Source organism: Hirsutella rhossiliensis, assembly GCF_020360975.1.
Source record: "Hirsutella rhossiliensis strain HR02 chromosome Unknown scaffold00015, whole genome shotgun sequence".
Lineage (NCBI taxonomy): Eukaryota > Fungi > Ascomycota > Sordariomycetes > Hypocreales > Ophiocordycipitaceae > Hirsutella > Hirsutella rhossiliensis.
The window spans coordinates 519265-536254 of NW_025408681.1; the positions used below are offsets into that span (position 1 = coordinate 519265).

General features: G+C 51.3%; 3 protein-coding genes across 3 annotated transcripts; 1 reads left to right on the forward strand and 2 right to left on the reverse strand.

The window, feature by feature from the left end:
• Nucleotides 1–5988: 5988 nt before the first annotated feature.
• Nucleotides 5989–7213, reverse strand: HRG_10201 (transposase-like protein; the record flags this gene model as incomplete). The annotated part of the gene is made up of 3 exons (XM_044868672.1): nucleotides 5989–6168; nucleotides 6246–6461; nucleotides 6506–7213. 3 exons carry the CDS (start codon nucleotides 7211–7213, stop codon nucleotides 5989–5991), a joined length of 1104 nt encoding a protein of 367 aa, XP_044716027.1.
• Nucleotides 7214–12367: 5154 nt separating this feature from the next.
• On the forward strand, nucleotides 12368–13256 carry HRG_10202 (Integrase, catalytic core; the record flags this gene model as incomplete). Its single annotated transcript, XM_044868673.1, has 2 exons — nucleotides 12368–12657; nucleotides 12716–13256. 2 exons carry the CDS (start codon nucleotides 12368–12370, stop codon nucleotides 13254–13256), a joined length of 831 nt encoding a protein of 276 aa, XP_044716028.1.
• Nucleotides 13257–15143: 1887 nt separating this feature from the next.
• HRG_10203 (uncharacterized protein) lies at nucleotides 15144–16411 on the reverse strand (the record flags this gene model as incomplete). The annotated part of the gene is made up of 4 exons (XM_044868674.1): nucleotides 15144–15560; nucleotides 15660–15993; nucleotides 16176–16249; nucleotides 16301–16411. 4 exons carry the CDS (start codon nucleotides 16409–16411, stop codon nucleotides 15144–15146), a joined length of 936 nt encoding a protein of 311 aa, XP_044716029.1.
• Nucleotides 16412–16990: the final 579 nt, after the last annotated feature.

Genomic DNA, 16990 nt, shown 5'->3' on the forward strand with positions numbered 1-16990 from the left:
TGTGACTTTCATACTTTATGAAATGTCTCACTTTGATTCATGTAAATAGCGAAAGTCAGAGTCTTCCTTAGGAACCTCCTTCTCTCTTCGTAGACAATCACTTTACCCAAGTCGCACCCGACCTTGTTCGTGCACTTGTACCGTCACAGCTTCCCGGAGGTGATAAGCTTCGACAACACTTACAACACAAATCGCTTCAAGCTCCCGCTCTTCCAGGCGACGGGTCAAACTTGCCTCAAGTCGGTCTACAACGCTGCCTTCGGCTTGATCGATAACGAAAGGCGTGAAGGCTTCCAATTCCTCGCTGTAGGGATTAGGCAGTTGGTTGAGAGGCATGGAATTCAACTACCCAACGTTGTGATCACGGACTTCGACCAACAGATGAAGGCGGCACTGGAAGATCAGTTTCAGACGCTCAACAACAGCTTTGTATCTTCCATATCAACTCGAACGTACTACTTAACGCCAAGCGCAAGTGGAAGCACGCCAAGGAAGACAGCGACGGTGGCTCTAATACTGAGCAATCGCAGGCAACGTTAAATTCGCGCGACAAGGAGGCGGTCCTTGCTGCGGGCGTACAAGACGAGCCGCTGTCTCGGAGCAACGTCTCCACGACCGTACCCCACAACTACCGTGGTGTCCTTGAAATGTGGAAGCTCGTGGTTTCGCAGAGACAAAGGAAGACTACGAGAAGGTTTGGGTGCGCTTATGCGACGAGTTCGATGACCAGGAGGCCATTCTGATCTACCTTTACAATACCTACTTGCCCCTGAGCCCGCAATGGTCTCAGTGCTTCATCAAAAAGCATCGTAACTTCGGTATTCGCGTCACGTCTGGCACGGAGGCAAGCAACAACAACGTCAAGAGCTATCTGCTCAATGGAATGAACCATTTATTTGGGCTCATCGAGGCGATAGAGGGCATGTTGGGTGATCAGGAACGAGATTTTATCGACAATTGTGCACAAGATGAAGTTTTAACCACGCGTACCTACTCTAGCCCTGGTTCTGAGTACCTGGGCGAGCTCCGCATGACTGCATCTCAACAGGGGCTTAATCTCATAGCCAGGGAACACCGCTACGCCTTGAAAGCGATACCAAGCAGGTCTCGCCCTTGGCCAGAACCAATCGGAGACTGCGGCGAGAACTGTTCCGTATCCTGGCAACTGGGGATCCCTTGCCGCCATACGATCTACTGCAAATTGGAAGCAGGTGAGTTCCTAAGGAGGTGGGATGTCCACCCACGGTGGCATCTACGGGAGCCTTCTTCACGGGACCCTTACCGCCGAATCCTGGATCCCAGGATCGCAACGAGCCTTCGTGGACGACCGAAGAATACGGTACAGCCTGTCCCTACGAGTATGGTGGTTAATCGAGCGGGTAGCCGACGCCGAAAGAGTCAGACAGTGACGGGCAAGAAGACGGCCATCCTCAGGCCGGGCAAGACGACAGGCGTTCGGGCTACTGGGCGCAGAAGTCGGCCGAGCGTACGGAGGCAACGGTCGCAGTGGGAGCTCATAAGTGATGACGAGAGGCAAGCGCCGCGACCAAGCTCGACTGGTCGTTCGGGTTCCCGTAAGCCGCCCGCTGCCTCGGCGAACTCGACTGCACCGAACCCGCGCAGCGAGACAGGCATCAGTGAGTGTGTTATTGTTCGGACGAGCGAGAGGGTGACTAGATCCATGGCATCTTCGCAGGGTACGTTGGAAAGCTGGCCATCCTCGCGCCTGTAACGGACTAACGGTAGGTTCTGACTGTGCACATATGTCGATGTCTGTTGCATAATTTCTTCTCGAATTCAGTAGTGATGACAAGGTTATCAGATTAGCGGTAGAAGATGTCATCTTAGTGAGCGAATGCGTGTGTTGTGGTGGTCTCACCGCCTTTGGTGGGCTGACGGGCCGTGTTGGTGGGGCTGGCCGGTCGTCCATACAGCCCGTGTAAGGCAGGGTGGTTTTCCATATATGGAAAGGTGTGCAATCCATACTGGAGTATCGCCCCACATTTATTGCAAGTATTGCAATACACCTTTCCATTCTTGGTCCGTGCGCATCCCGCAACAGCTCACCTATATGGTCTCGGCAAAACGTGCCAAACACGACATGAATCAATGAAAAATCAAGGAACAGTTAACGTGAACGTAATGACAGACGACCGGTCAAGGGGATGCCAAGCAGAAATTTGCTCCTTTTGCAGGAAACAGGCGTAGAAGTTGAGCCAGGATTTTACCCAAAATCTGGGGACCCGCCACCACCCTCGGCCCCTTGCAAGATATCGTTCTTGAGCCAATGCTTTAAACATTCTCCCTTTTCGACTTGTTTCGCGTCCAATTGGGCTCTTTCCCATGAGATTGTGCGACGCGCCCCTGAGAACACCCGCTCAGGTTCATCACTCATCGCCGGCATTGATAGGATGTCTATGGCCATTTGTGATAGCTTGGGCCATCGTTTTCTGTTGCTCTTGAAGCCACCATGACAAGGCCGTCGTCGGCGTAATGTCGTACGGATCACATGAAATGTAATCTTCGTACTCGTCCTGGCTTGACGGTCGAGTGCAATTCTGCAGGTTCCTTGAAATGCGATCAAACGCGTCAAGGTCCTCGTCATCATCGTCATCTAGTAAATGTTGCGAGAGGAGCCATCCACAGTGTCTCGGTATGTGAGCCAAAGGTCTTTGACCTGTTTGAACGCAGGTTTTGCCACTTCTTCTTCCAATTTGCCTGGATGTATGTTGTGCGATAGCTGGGATGAAGGATCAAGGCAGCTGCATAATAGGGCGATGCTTCTGTCTTGCTATAATATTTGTCAAAGACTTCCCACCCTCGTTTGATCCTAAAGGACAGCTCGGTGTCTGATTTGTACGTGACCTATTGCACCATCTCAGCGCTTGCACAAGGAGATCAGAGGAATGGAAGGCATGGTACCAGGGCTTCATCAAAGCATCGGATCAAGACGTCCATCGTGAAGAGCACTTTGTCCAGGGTCGCATGATCCTTGTGTTGCTAATGTCGCTCGGGCGAACGGTTGAAGGATCTTCTCAATTATTCGGAGCCGGGCCCAATCTTCCGGCAATAGAAAATCCGCAGAAAGATCTTCGAAATGATTCTTGGTGTAGGTGTCCAGAGCGCTGGCAGTTTCCTGCTGAGTGGCAACATGCAGCATCTGATACCAGCTATTCCACCTCGTACGATTGTCAAGTGGAATGCCCTCTCAGCGAGTTCCATAAACTCTCCACTGCGTCCTGATGAACTCCGGATGTTGACAACCAGGTTGTGGAGCTTACCAAGTGGTCCAAGGCGGCGAAATTCGGTGCGCTGCCTTGAACTTTTGCCAGGTCATCTGCGTCTTCGCATATTTCGCCCTCTTTCAAGTCAATAGAATTCTGGAACAGGAAAGCTTGAACTGCCAAGTTGATAACGTGGCCTAGGCATCGGAGGCGGTGAACTTCAGGATCCCATTTGACGCCCTCTTCCTTGAGATACGTGCTCACTGCCCGGCAGAGGGTGTCATTCGTGCTCGAATTATCCCCAACGATGCTTCCAAGGCGTCGCAGAATACCAAAGTCCCGCAAGATGGGAAGAAGTGTAACGAATTGCTCCTCCCGGAATGGTTCGCCACAGGCCGAAGTGCAAGGAGAGCTTTCCGTCGTGCTTCTTGTGCGTGGTCAACAAAGTGGGAGCAAACTCCGAGAAGAAGGAGCCGATTGGGGGACGTCCAAATGTCAAGCGAGAGGTGAACCTTGGATTTTGCTGACTGGAGCTTCATTCGCACGATATCCTTGGCCGACTGGAAATGATTGTCGATAATTCGTGGAATAGTCGAGTGGGCGGAAGGGAGATGGTCCTTCGCGACCGGGTTCAAGGTCGAAATGAAGAGGTGAAATTCGCGGATTCGACAATTCGATAAGGAAGGTTTCGTGCGACGATCAGCCAAGCTAAGGCTTTGTTTATCTTGTCTTGGTCCAGGTAGCGTTTGAAGACCTCCGACTCAATCTCCGTTGTGTGGCCCAATTCCCGTGCTTGCTGGTAGAGTTGCTCAAACCCTCAAAGATGGATGATTGAAGAGGGGTCAAATCTTCCACGACTCGAATATCGTGCTTACCCTCCAGATGTTTTCGAAAGTTAGTGGTAACTGAAGTGCTGTACGGGTTCGTCTGGGGACAATGGCTGCAATAGAGAAGACGATTTCGGCCCTTAAACTCTTCCTCCCCCTCTGCTGCAACGCGAGCATGCTTCCACGTTGCGATAGCCGCTTTGCCTCTTGTATTGCGAGATCTTGATGTCGTAGAGTCCGACAATATAGATTCAGCATCGAAGAAGGATAGCACACTTGCAGAATCCATAGTTCGACAACTGATTCGTCCGACGCGTTGGTGCAAAGTGGTGGGGAAAGCGATTTGTGTTTGTGTGGGAATTAGCGGGGTTCAAGGCCCTCAGACCCCTGGACGATGGCGCTGTAGGGGTCCCGGTCAGTGGCGCAATTTGGCCAATTATTGACTGAGCATTGAAATACTATGGATCCATATCCATACCCTGTCCATGCCATAGTATGGAAAGGGTATTTCCATACTTGGGTATGGAAAACCACCCTGGTGTAAGGAGCGCCCGTGTAGTAAAGTGGTTGGGCCCGTATATCAATTGCCATTCTGATATTAGCAAATACCACATCCTTGCAGCTTGCTTCAATCCGTACAAACTCTTCAGGATCTGAGCGTATTTCCCGAAATATTGCTGGAGCTCAGTTGGCACTTTCATGAAGATCCTTTCCTTTAGGTCTGCTGCAAGGAACGCAGCCACAGCATCCATCTGGTATACCTTCCAGCCTTTCTTCGCCGCTAAAGCTAGAATGATCCTCATCGCATCGAGCCGGATCGTGGGTGCGAAGGTTTCCTCGTAATTGATCCCGTGTTTCTGTGTGAACCCTCTCGCGACTAGACGTGCTTTATACCGTAGTATCTTCCCTTCTTTGTCTTTCTTGCGATCAAACACAAGCTTGGCATCAACTACTTCTTCTCCGTGCACGTCAACTTCGTTGATTTCCTCCGAGAATGTCTGTCGTCGAATGAGATTCTGAACTTCCTCATCTATAGCTCCTACCCATTGATCCTTCTCACTGCCTTCCATCGCCTGTCGGAAGGTAAGCTTTTTCGGGTCGAAGTCGTACAGGTCTGTATTAGGCTGGAGAAGCGTCCTTGCTACCATGGCTCTTTCCTTCCTGCCACCAGACTTGCAAATAGATAAATCAAATCAAATCCGGGGTCCAATTTGATTTGATTTGGATGGCAAAATCATGGATCTGATTTGATTTGATTTGATTTGAGTCGATTTGGATCTCATTTGGATATCTGGATAACTCCACTTTTTCCCACGACGAAATACACTGAGCCGCCCGATAAGGTCCGCTTTGAGGGCCTCTCTGAGCTGTGACCATCTGTCCGGCAAGGCTAAATATTCTCTCCGGCTCTGAAGACATTGCCGGAATAGAAAAGAGGTCGATTGCCATTCGCGACAAGCGTGGATACTGGCGTCTGCGGAGAAGCCAGTACTGGATGGGATTGTCCACAAGACAATCGCCCGGATCGGTACTGGCCACCCATTCTGCGTATTCGTCACGCGTGGAGGACGGTGAGGGCGCAGGTTGGGCGCCAAGTTTCCTAATTGAGGTCATGAAGTCATCTAGGTCCGTTGTCTTCCTTGCAGCTGTGGGCTCCTCGGGTATCGTATCTTGCTCGACCGCGAGGGTTCGGTACTCCTCCCATAGCTCTTGCACAGCCGCCCTTCCTCTGGCCAACCAGTCCGGATGATCGGACCACTGCGACTCGACGGTGGACCAGCGAAACGCGGGATGGAGGACGAGGCTTGCGAGGTACGCAGGGCTATCCTCCGTAAGGGCGTAGTATTGATCCAGCTTCATCCAGCCGAGATTGCAGCCGATTCGCAGGTACGGTTCCTCGTCCCGTTCGTGCTGTAGCTTTGCCTCTTCTAGGTGCTTCAGAAGCCACCCATTGTGAGCAAAACTTCCCAAATCGCGCCGAATTTGCCTTGTCGTGGCTGGCCCTCTAGGCGCTTTGTCGCGATCTTCAATGGTTTCAGGATCGCCAAATACTCTGCAATAACGGACCAGTCCTCAGTGACCATCTGGTCGTCCACAATTGTAGGCTTCTTGCGGCACTTCTTCGGCATCGGCTTTGCCCCGTGCTGTGTCCTTCTCGCCACATATTGATTCCACTCTGTCACTTCCGCTTGACCAGCGAATCGAGTGCATTGCGAAGCATGTAGCCCCGCTCCATCATCGCTTCGGACGAGTTCCAGCGAGTAGCGTTGTCCATGACCACATCGTAGGTTGTTTTGTCTTCGAGGCCCAGGGCGGTGTTCTCGATGGATTGGAGCATGTGGAGCCTTTCAATGCGCTGCCCAGACCTTTCCACCCAGTGAACGATATTGTGCAACTTGCCGATGGGGCCCTTGATCTCCAGAGTCTGACCTCATCTTGGATCTCTTGGTTGGCTTGGCAATCCTCTTCGAACGCGTCGGCGTCCGTGCCGAAAAGGATGGATCGGGCGACGAGGTTGATGATGTGGCCGCAGCAACGGAGCCGACGATGCTGCTTGTTGAACCCCAACTCAGCGCCCAAGTCTTCAAGGCACGTGTCGTTGCTCTCCGCATTGTCTGTGACAAAATATCCAACGCGATCCTCGAACCCATACTCGTGGATTATCTCGCTGACACGGTCGGCCAGGTTTTCTCCACAGTGGCGACCTTCAATCCGTGGCAAGCCGAGGAGAAACGTACGGAACTTCCCTTCGTCATCAATAAAGTGTACGGTAAGGCCGAGCAGAGATGTGAATTTTCGGGAGGACCAAGCATCAAAGGAGACGTTGATGCGGCTGAGCGACCGACGAAGCAATTCCGTCACGACACCTTTGTGACAATTGAAGGAGCGCACAATCCAGTCGCGTATTGTGCTATGAGTGGGAATACTGCCCGAATCCGCAATTGCGCTGTTCGCGTAAGCCATAAGGTCACGAAAGTACGGACTCTCCAGTTTGTGGAATGGTATGTTGTCGCATGCCACCCAGCGTATCAAGAGATGTTGAAAGCGAAGTGGTTCAAAGGACGAGATGAAGGCATTCATCAGAGCCTGATCCTTCGGTCGGTTGGAGTCTAGGTCAACCACGTCGAAAAGAGTGCGTTGCTTCTTCCTCTGTGGTAGCATTGGCCCGCCTTTGTTGATGTGGTGAATTTCTTCCATGTGACTGTTCGCTGACTTGTGGATGCAGCATCGTACATATGGGTAATTGTCAGTGTGGCTAACAATCAATCGAGTTCAATTTCGATCATCGAACTTGATTGATTGAAGGTATGTCCAACTCGATTGAAACTTGACTTGACCAGTCAATGAGCTTGATTGACAACTTGTCAAGTACTTGATGTACTATGCCTAATCCGGTAATTGGTACAGGCACTCGCGGTGCAGAAATCCCGCGCAAAATTTTTGGAGCTTGGAGTGCTGAATGACCGACTTGGGCCCCCCGGAACGCGTGTGGCAACGTTATCACGCGTCGAATTGACGCGTTGTTGATGGCTGTTTGGTGTGATAAGAGTGGGGTTCATTTTCGCTTGTGTTGGGACGGTTTGGGGGCCCCCGCGCGGGCCCACTTACGCCTAATGCGCGCTAAGCAACCACTTTCGGCCCCACAATATTTGAGGGCGAATCCCACGATTCGAAGCGATGTAATTGGCGGATTACTTCCCGATCTAGGGTAGTCCTCTCTTTGCCATGTGGCGTCAAGTACTTGACGACTTGACACTCCTTGAACTCGATTGATTGATGACTACTACCTAACTTGACTTGAGAACTTGACTTGACGAAAAGTCAAACTTGATTGAGAATTGTCAAGTTCGAGCTTGATTGTTAGCCACACTGGTAATTGTAGCCTTCTTCCCGTGGCAGGCCTTGCAAAGCCAAAACCGATGACCGGAATCGGTTTTCTCGATATCGAACTGTCAGAGGGAGCAGACTGACGGTCTAATCCGCACACGTATAAACTCCGGTGAAAGAGGCAGGTCAGACACAAGGACTTGAGTCAGGTATCGATACAGTAGAGGAACATTGCCCTAATCGGGATACACGGGAATTGGCACTGATTCAGGGCCACCACGGGTCCCAGATTGGTATCTATTCGTATAAATACCCCTCAATGTCGCACAGATAGATAAAAACATGCATCATCGTTTGGACTCAATTGTGCCTGCCCTTATCCTTCCGCCCGCGCTCTCAGCTTGCTGAGAGTTATGAGCCCGGTTTGCGGTGCTCTTTATCCTTCGCATTCCTCTACCAACTGTGAGGCTATCACGAATCTCAACGCACCATATATCCTTCACCCTTGGGGTTGACGCGAGGAAGAGAGCAAAATTCAGGGCAACACCCACAACTACGCAGAGTCAACGTGACGCGTGCATCCCTCGCAGGAGGTAAAACACACGATGACACTAGGCCCCAATATCAGAAGGGGAGGTGTACATCACCACACTCAAGGAAAGCCTTGACTGGACCCCATGGATTAGGGTATCAAATCATGGGCTCAAACGCACCACATCTGGGAGTACGTTAACCCAGAAGGGACCGTGGTGCTCGAGGAGCCCTGAGGCCTAGCTGGGAAGAGCTACTCGAGAAGGTAGGGCAGAGGCCCCACTGAGGAAGCTTTCCCAACGAAGAAAATAAGTATAAGGCAGCAAGGAAGACTTCAATGAGAAGCTTCAAGATGCCAAGGACCTCTTTAGGTACAAAGAGAAGACCTTCCAGGATCAATTGGACCGCTTCAAGGCTAGAGAAAAGCCATGATGCAGATCGAGGAGGTGATCAAGAAGTCCATCAGTGAGGGGCTCCAGGGCGAGACCCTGATACAGCTGACGCCCCGGGACAAGATCAAAGAACTCAAACAGAAGGTTCTCCTCAGCGGAGGAAGAAAAGAACCTTATCGATGAAAGGTATCATCAAATCATCAACAAGAAAGGAACCGGGACTGGAAGGCCTGGGCAGAGCAGCTGGACCAAGTCATCCTGATTCAAGAGACCTAGCGGTCTCGACTATTAATGACACAAAGATTCGTCAGGACTTCCTCAAAGGGACCGAAGAATGGGACCCTAGCTGGCCCATGACGATTAGGCTGCTGGACGCACTCCTGGAGAGAACAGGACTCCCAGCAACCCCTTTGCGCACCCTGATTGCCGACTTTAAAAGGGAGGTTGGATTCAGGAAGAAAGGGAAACCTCAGAAGACCCCAGGGTCAACAACGCAAACAACGCTCCAAGATCATCTGATCAGAGGACTAGGAATGGCCCAGAGGGGTCACACAAGTGCCCGGCATGTAAGCAACACTGGGTCAAAAGGATGAGTGGTGGGAAAGCTGCTGGACCTTTAGAGCGATGTTCCAGAAAGACCCCGAAGGATGGATTCCCAGGGACCACCTTAAGGAGGCCATCAACCAGCACCTTAAGGAGAACCCTTGGACAAGACCAAAGCCATGGAGTGGAAGCCAAAAGCCAAAGACATCACAGTCCCGCAGAATAACAACAACTCGAGCAAACAGGCTAATACAGTGTCGCACGTGCATAGCACTAATACGAGTGAAGACTCTCTCGAGGACAAGGCCATCTATGATTCAGGGGCTAGCGTACATGTCTTTAACGACCTACGATGGTTCGATGAGGATACCTTCACCTGGGGATCGTCAGAAGAAGTCCGGGCAGGAGAAAACTCCTCCAAGTCAAGGGGGTAGGCATGGCCGTTATCCCAGTGAAAACGGGATCAATTTGAAGCTTGAGAGCAGCTACTACATCCCAGAGATGCCAACAAGTGTGTTCTCAGCTCGTCAGGGGATTGTTGCGAAGATCTATTGGAACCAGGTTAACGGCACACTCTACCATGAGCCCACAGGGCGCACTCTGGTCAGTCTGCAAGAAATTGAAGACCAATACGTTATTGCAAGCCTCTCAAAGCGGCCCCAACACAGCGTCTTTGTCACAAGCAGGGCTCCTAAGCCACCAATGGGTGGGCAAGCAGACCTTTGGCACAGACGGCTAGGACATCCGGGGCCAGAACCCCTTAGCCACCTAACCAAGATGGGGGGACCGGCCACGTGTGAATGCGAGGTCTGCGCAACAGGCAAGGCAAAGAGGCAGGTCTCCCGTGAGGAGCCCACTTTACGACCCAGAGGGGCCGGAGCTCAATTTAGCTTCGACTTACACCCAGGCCCGGTGGCCGGATTCGGGGGTGAAAAGTACTTTGCGCTCTTCACATGCATAACGACCAGGATGAGGTTTTATTACGCGTTGAAGAGCAAAACCGAGGTCCGAGATGCCTTCAAGAAGCTAACATCAATGCTAGAAACTCAGTACGGGATAAAACTGATCAACCTGGCTTCTGACGGAGAAAAGCCCTTCTAACAAAGGAGCTAGTCAAATTCATCGAAGGATTGGGCATTCGGGTCTTCCAGTCAGCTCCATCCACGCCCACGCAGAATGGGCATGCAGAAAGGTCCGGGGCCGTGGTCAAAGAAAGGGCCCGGCTTATGAACCTGGACTCCGCATCCCGGAGGAGCTCTGGACCGAGACCTACCGCACAGCAGTGTATTTGCTCAACCGTACGCCACTTAAAGGATCTGATCATAGCTGGAGAAGCCCACACGAACGATGGTGGACCTATATGAGGGACCACAACCTCTATACGGCCACATCAAGCGAGTCCAGCCGAGCATAAATCACCTGCGTGTCTTCGGCTGTGTGGCCTACCCAATGACAATCACTGCGTTGGAGCATGTAAAGTCACATAAGACGCAGTCCCCGCTTGAGCAGAGAGCTCATATCGGTTACCTGGTGGGCTACAGATCGACCCATCAATATGTCGTGTGGATACCCTCGATCCGCCAGACCAAACTGATGGTCTCGGCGAATGTACAATTTGATGAGTCAACAATGTACGATCCGAAGAGGGAAGAAGACGCGGAAGCCTTCCAGGTCTATACATACGATGTTCTTCGTCAAATGGTGGCGATAGACGTCCCTGACGACGAAGACATAGAGGAAGCAGGAGTGCGCAATTACTCCGATGATGAGACAGATGACGGAATGACGCCGTACACCTCGGAGTCAATTGCGGCACCTCTGCAGACGAGGCGACACAAGAAGCACCGAATTTGAAGACTTCGATGAGGGCTACAACGGACAGTGCCTATATTTCGCCTCCAAGCACTTCAAACAGTAGGGTGGAGGAAGAAACCTCGCCCTCCCCACCAAGCTCTGTCACCACTAGCGTGACCCAGCAGGAGGTCACACACCACGGGAGTCAGGACCCGGAGGTGGAAAACTCAAGCATTATCTCGAGCCCTACGCGGACCGACCCGGAGCCTCAGGTATCATTAGGCACGCCGATCCTAGACGTATTGAATGAGCGATTGAATGAGCCGCCTGTCGATCCGGGGTGGTGCGCTCGAAGAGCCACAATGGTCAGAATTCGAGGAGCTGTCTCTGGGGGTGGGAGAGCCCGACCCCAGAGTCACAATCACAACCTGAAAACGACCCCGCAAGGCGAGGGACAAGTCTCAGGGATAAACCCCCAATGTGCTTGAGGGCAAGAGACAGAGGAAGCCGAAGAAGGCCTTCATCAATAACATCATTGCTAATGCCTCGAAGCACAGGCTTCACGTTGAGGATATGCCTCCTGTGCCAACCTCCTTTAAAGCCGCGATGGCTTCGGAATACGCCTCCCAATGGATAATGGGGATGGGGCGTGAAATTGAGGACCAGATGAAGCTCGAAACGTGGACCAAGGTGGCCAGAAAGATGGTTGAAGAAGCCGGCCACTTCATAATCCCGTTGCGATGGGTATATGCATATAAACTGGATGAGCAGGGCTACGTCACTGCTTTAAAGCCCGACTTGTGGTCCGTGGAGACCAGCAGCCGGAAGACAACGAGGACACATACGCGGCCACACTACGAGCAAGAACCTTCAGAGTGTTAATGGCCCTCTGCTGTCTTGAAGACCTTGAAACAGAACAGTACGATGTGAAAACAGCGTTTCTGTATAATAAGCTCAAGCATGCCATCTATTGTCAGATGCCACCAGGCTACCTTGAGCCTGGGCTATGCTTGAAGCTTCTCAAGGGACTATACGGGCTTCGAATCGCTCCAAGGCTGTGGTTTGAGGAGCTCTCGGCTTCTTCAAGAAGCTGGGCGCTCAACAACTCGTCGAAGATGCCTGCGTGATGACTTATAAAGGAGTCATCATCTTCTTCTTTGTGGATGACATCGTGATGATGTATCCAAAAGAAAAGAAGGCCGAATGGGAAGAACTTCACGCTGCCATTATGAAGGAATATACCATCAACCACATGGGGGAACTTCGCTGGTTCCTAGGGATTGAAGTCATCAGGGATAGGGCCCAGAAGAAGCTTTGGTTCGCTCAAGTCTCGTATCTCTCGAAGATGGCCAAGAAATTCCACATTGAGGACGATGATCAGATCCTTGGCGTGCCCCAGATCCCGATAACGACCGAAGAGCTCAAGCCATACGAGAAGACGGCTACTAGGGACGAGGTTCATCAATATCTCTCTAATTGGCTCAATTCTTCACCCAGCGATTCACACCAGACCCGACGGTGCGTTCCCGGTTGGAAAACTGGCACAATTCAGCCATAACCCGGGCCCGAAGCATAGGAGAGAGGCCAGGAGATGCCTGGCATACCTCTATCACACGAGAGATCGCTGCATCTGCTTCTCAGTCAAAGAAGCTGAACGCAGGTTCCTCTGCGCTTCTGATTCATCCTTTGCAGACAACCCGGAGACTCGAAAATCCTCACAGGGATATGTCTTCTTGTTTCTAGGCGGACCCGTTGACTGGAAGGCTACGAAACAAGCGACTGTGACGACGTCGTCCACAGAGGCCGAATTGCTGGCCCTGTCAAGCGCGGCGAAGGAGCAAATGCAATTTTCCCGGCTAATTAAAGAGCTTGACATCAAGGTAGAAGGCACCAATGAGCTATGGTGCGATAACCTGCAGACCATCAGGCTCCTGACTGAACTAAGCGCAAAGCTCAAGACGAACCTTAAGCACATCGATATCCATCGTCACTGGCTTCGACAGGAGGTTCAGGAAGAAAGACTCCAGATCACATGGATCAAGTCTACGGAGAATCCCGCTGATGGAATGACAAAGGCCCTTCCCAGCAAAAGCACGAAGCTTTTGTCAAGCAGCTAGGGATGCAAGGGAGACCGGTGGCACCAATTGAAGCCGATGCGCCGGAGGACAGTTTCGACAGTATCACCACCCAGAGAGAGATATAGATGCTCTCCGTCTCACGAAGAAAGTCAGCAGAAAGGTCATATTGTATTCCGTGTCTCTGTTCTCCTCCCTTTCTGCCCTAAACCCAAGCCCCTATTTATATCCCTCTTTCGTAGTAAAGGTAATGTGTTCAGGGAGGCTGGGGACCTGGGGTTCCCAGCCTCTCGACTGAGATGTTCCAGTCTTTAAGAGGAGCTTTCCAGCCTCCTCGTTCAGACCTGGTTATCAGCTCCTTGCTGCCCTAGCTACCCATGGGTGACCTGGTTGACTCGACCATGGGCCGTTCTTCATGACACACCCTTAGCTGTAGCCTACCCCATAGGGAACAGCTAGATCAGCCTTATAGGGCCTCCTAGACGGAGGGACATCATTTCGGAATTAAGAAGGAGAACCGTAGGACTCCTTCGCAAAGCTGGGCCATGTATACGCGGCAGGAAAGTGACCTCCCAAATATTACTGAGCTAAGCCAGAGGGAAATCCTCCTTTATTGCAAAGCTAGTTGGGGTTTTGCTTTCCTGCTGGCTCTGATCTTGTCAGCTAGGAGTTCCAATCGGGCTTCGCTGTAATCGGCTCCGTAAGTCAGCTACCCCTATCATTCGGAGGAAATTTTGTAGCTTTTGGAAAGGGAGGGCCTTCGTAAGGCCGTCCGCTCGCATTCGGGCCGTTGGAACCCATTGGATTTTGATCCTTCCTTGTTGAGTCTCTTGACGAAGCCAATGCTGATGGATATCAACGTGTCGAAGTCTCGTAGAGAGCTTTGCACTAGCTTCTTCAAGCAGTCTGATGGTTTGTGTGTTATCAGATTCAAGCAACAACGGCTCTGGGATTTGAACTTGCAGAGATCGCAGCAACCGACTAATAAATATAGCTTCTTTTGCAGCTTCTGATATAGCTAGCAATTCGGCTTCGGTGCTTGACGTAGTGACTGTGGCCTGCTTCGAAGCTCTCCAAGCAATTGGTCCGCCAAATAGTGTCATGACGTAACCTTGGGAACTTTTCCTATCGATTGAGTTGTCCGCAAAGCTTGCATCGCTCGAACAGAGGAAGATCTCAGCAGCAGCCTTTCGACCCATGTTACCCCCTAGCCTAATACCATATGATCGTGTGGCGTAGAGGTAAAGGATCACTCTGTCGGCTGCCTGCTGGTGTATTTCGCCGGGGTTCTGGTTGTGCCTTGCTAGTCGAGAGACCGCAAAAGCAACATCCGGCCTCGTTGAGATAGCCGCAAATAGTATAGATCCAACCTTTGCAGAAATCTGTGTAAATAACCCTTCTCTGCTTGGCTCGTTGAGGAAGCAGTTCCTCAGATGCCATTGGAGTATCAGGGGATTTGAGACGAGCCTGCTTGGGTCTAGGAGCTTATGGGCGATCTTCTCGATATAGGCGTCTTGCGTCAGCCAAATCGTTCGTTGAGATCTATCCCTAAGGATGTGTATCCCGAGGAACCACCTAGGCTCTCCAAGAAGCGTCATTTGATATCGAGCTTGAAGCCCTCTTATCGCTTCCTTTGCAACCTCCTGGTCTCCTTTCTTATAGGCCCAGATGATATCGTCCACGTAAAAGAAGACAAGAATTGCTCCCTTTCTCATAACACAGGGTTCTTGTGGGACTGTCTGAAAGCCTAGGGATTTAAGGGACCCGGTAAGGTGTTGTTGCCAAAGGAGTGGCGATCGTCGTAGGCCATAGAGGGCCTTCCTAAGTAGCAGAACTCTGCCTGGCTTAACGAATCCGGGAGGCATCCTCATATAGACTACCTCGTCCTCGAGTGGGCAGTTGACGAAGGCGTTGACTGCATCCATTTGATCAAGCTCGAGGTCGAATTCTGCCGAAATCGCCATTAGGGCCCTGAACGACATCCCGGCTAAGGTCGTAGCCCGGGTAGGAAGGTCCCCTTTCCTGCTGGTTGCCGCAGACCACGAGACGAGCTTTGCACTTTTGAAGGATCCCGTGCTTGTCTGTCTTGTAAATAAAGACCCACTTGCAGCCTAGAATTTGCTTGCCGGCAGCCCTCTTCCAAGGAACCTCGAGAAAGGACCCCATCTCCTCGTGTGAGGCAAGGTGGTCTTTCTGAGCTTTGATGAATTCCTCTTTATAAGGGTGCCTTTCGAGCTGCTTCTGTGTCTCTGGCGGTTCGGGTAGGTTCTTCTTATGCGGCCTTTGTGTCTTTGGCTTGAAGATTCGTCCAGCATTGAAGGTTCCATGGAGCATATTCCTGATCTTCTGGGGATAGAAGTCCCGAAATCGGTCTTGAAATTGATCTTCCTGGCGTATCCCTGTATGATCAAGTGGCTCCTGCGTTAAGTGCTCCAAGAAGGTAACTCTTTTCTTCTTAGGAGTCGAAACCGAAGGATTTATTAACGCAGATTTCTCCCACCCCTCAGGGGTAGCGACAGGAAGAAATACTGATAGAACGGCTTGAAATTCATCTTCAGAGGGCGGCGGCGTTAGCAAGAGTTCCTCGTTGGCTTTTTCTTGGTCTTGTGCCTCCTCCTCGTCAGATTCTTCTTCAAAGAGGTCTTCTTCCTCAGACTCGGATTCTTCATCAAGGATTTCCTGATTTACTTGCTGATCCTCTGGAATAGAGACATTTTCGACTAGCTCGTCGATATTTGCAAGCAGCGGTGGTTGCTCGAGCTTGCCGTCGAAGAAGGTTCTTTCGTCGAATGTAACGTCCCGGGTTGAAATAACCTTCCGAAGCAAGGGAACCCATATCCTAAAGATATTCGTAGAACTATAACCAACCAGGTAGCCGATGTGAGTTCTTGGATCGAGCTTTGTAGCCTTCTCCTCTTCAACTGTGCGTTGGCAGTCATTGCGTAGGCCCTACAGCCGTACGCCTGAAGAGTTGCATGCTGGTTGTGGTCGGGTTCCTTCTTTTTTGTAAATAGCTCCAAAGGGGTCATCCACAGCTGTCGATGCAGATTCTCCTGATCAGAAGGTCTTGATAAGTCCGGTCTGGCTTTTGGATTCCGTGGGGTCCTGTTTTTCAAATAACAGGCCGCTTCCACGGTCTCTTTCCAAAGATCGTGAGGAAGCTTTGCAGCTATCCTCATCTTGCGGGCCCTCTCCATTAGGGCACCTCCTGATCTCTCGGCACCTCCATTCTGGGATTGGGTGTTTGGGGACGAGGGTTCTGCTGAGATACCCTTCTTTCGAAGCCACTTCTTAGTTGCCTTAGTAAAGAGTTCTCCGTCTGAACGAATGGTCTTTACACTATAGTCAAATCGAAGCTTCATCCAGCTAACGAAGTCCCTAAGTGCCCCCCAGTTGTGTTTGTTTTGATAGGTCCGGAGAAAGTAGGGGAAAATCATGCCTGAATAGGCGTCTGTTATGAACATCACTCGAACGAATCCCTTATAATCAGGGGATAGGTCGGTCCAGTCGATCCAGATTTCTTCGCAAGGATGACTTCGATCCTTATTCGGGTTCGCCTTGAGACCTGTCTATAGGCCCTTCCTTGGGCGCATGGTTCGCACTCAACGGTCCTTGGGCCCTTAATGCGAATACCCTTTCGTTGGCCAAGCATTTCGAGTGCTTGAGGGCCAGGGTGACCGAGGCGAGCGTGCCAAAGGTCCGAATCAGCTGTTGCGACAGGCCTAGGGTCTCGAGAGGTCCTTCTTCGTGCCTTTGTAGCTTTAAAAGCTGCCTCA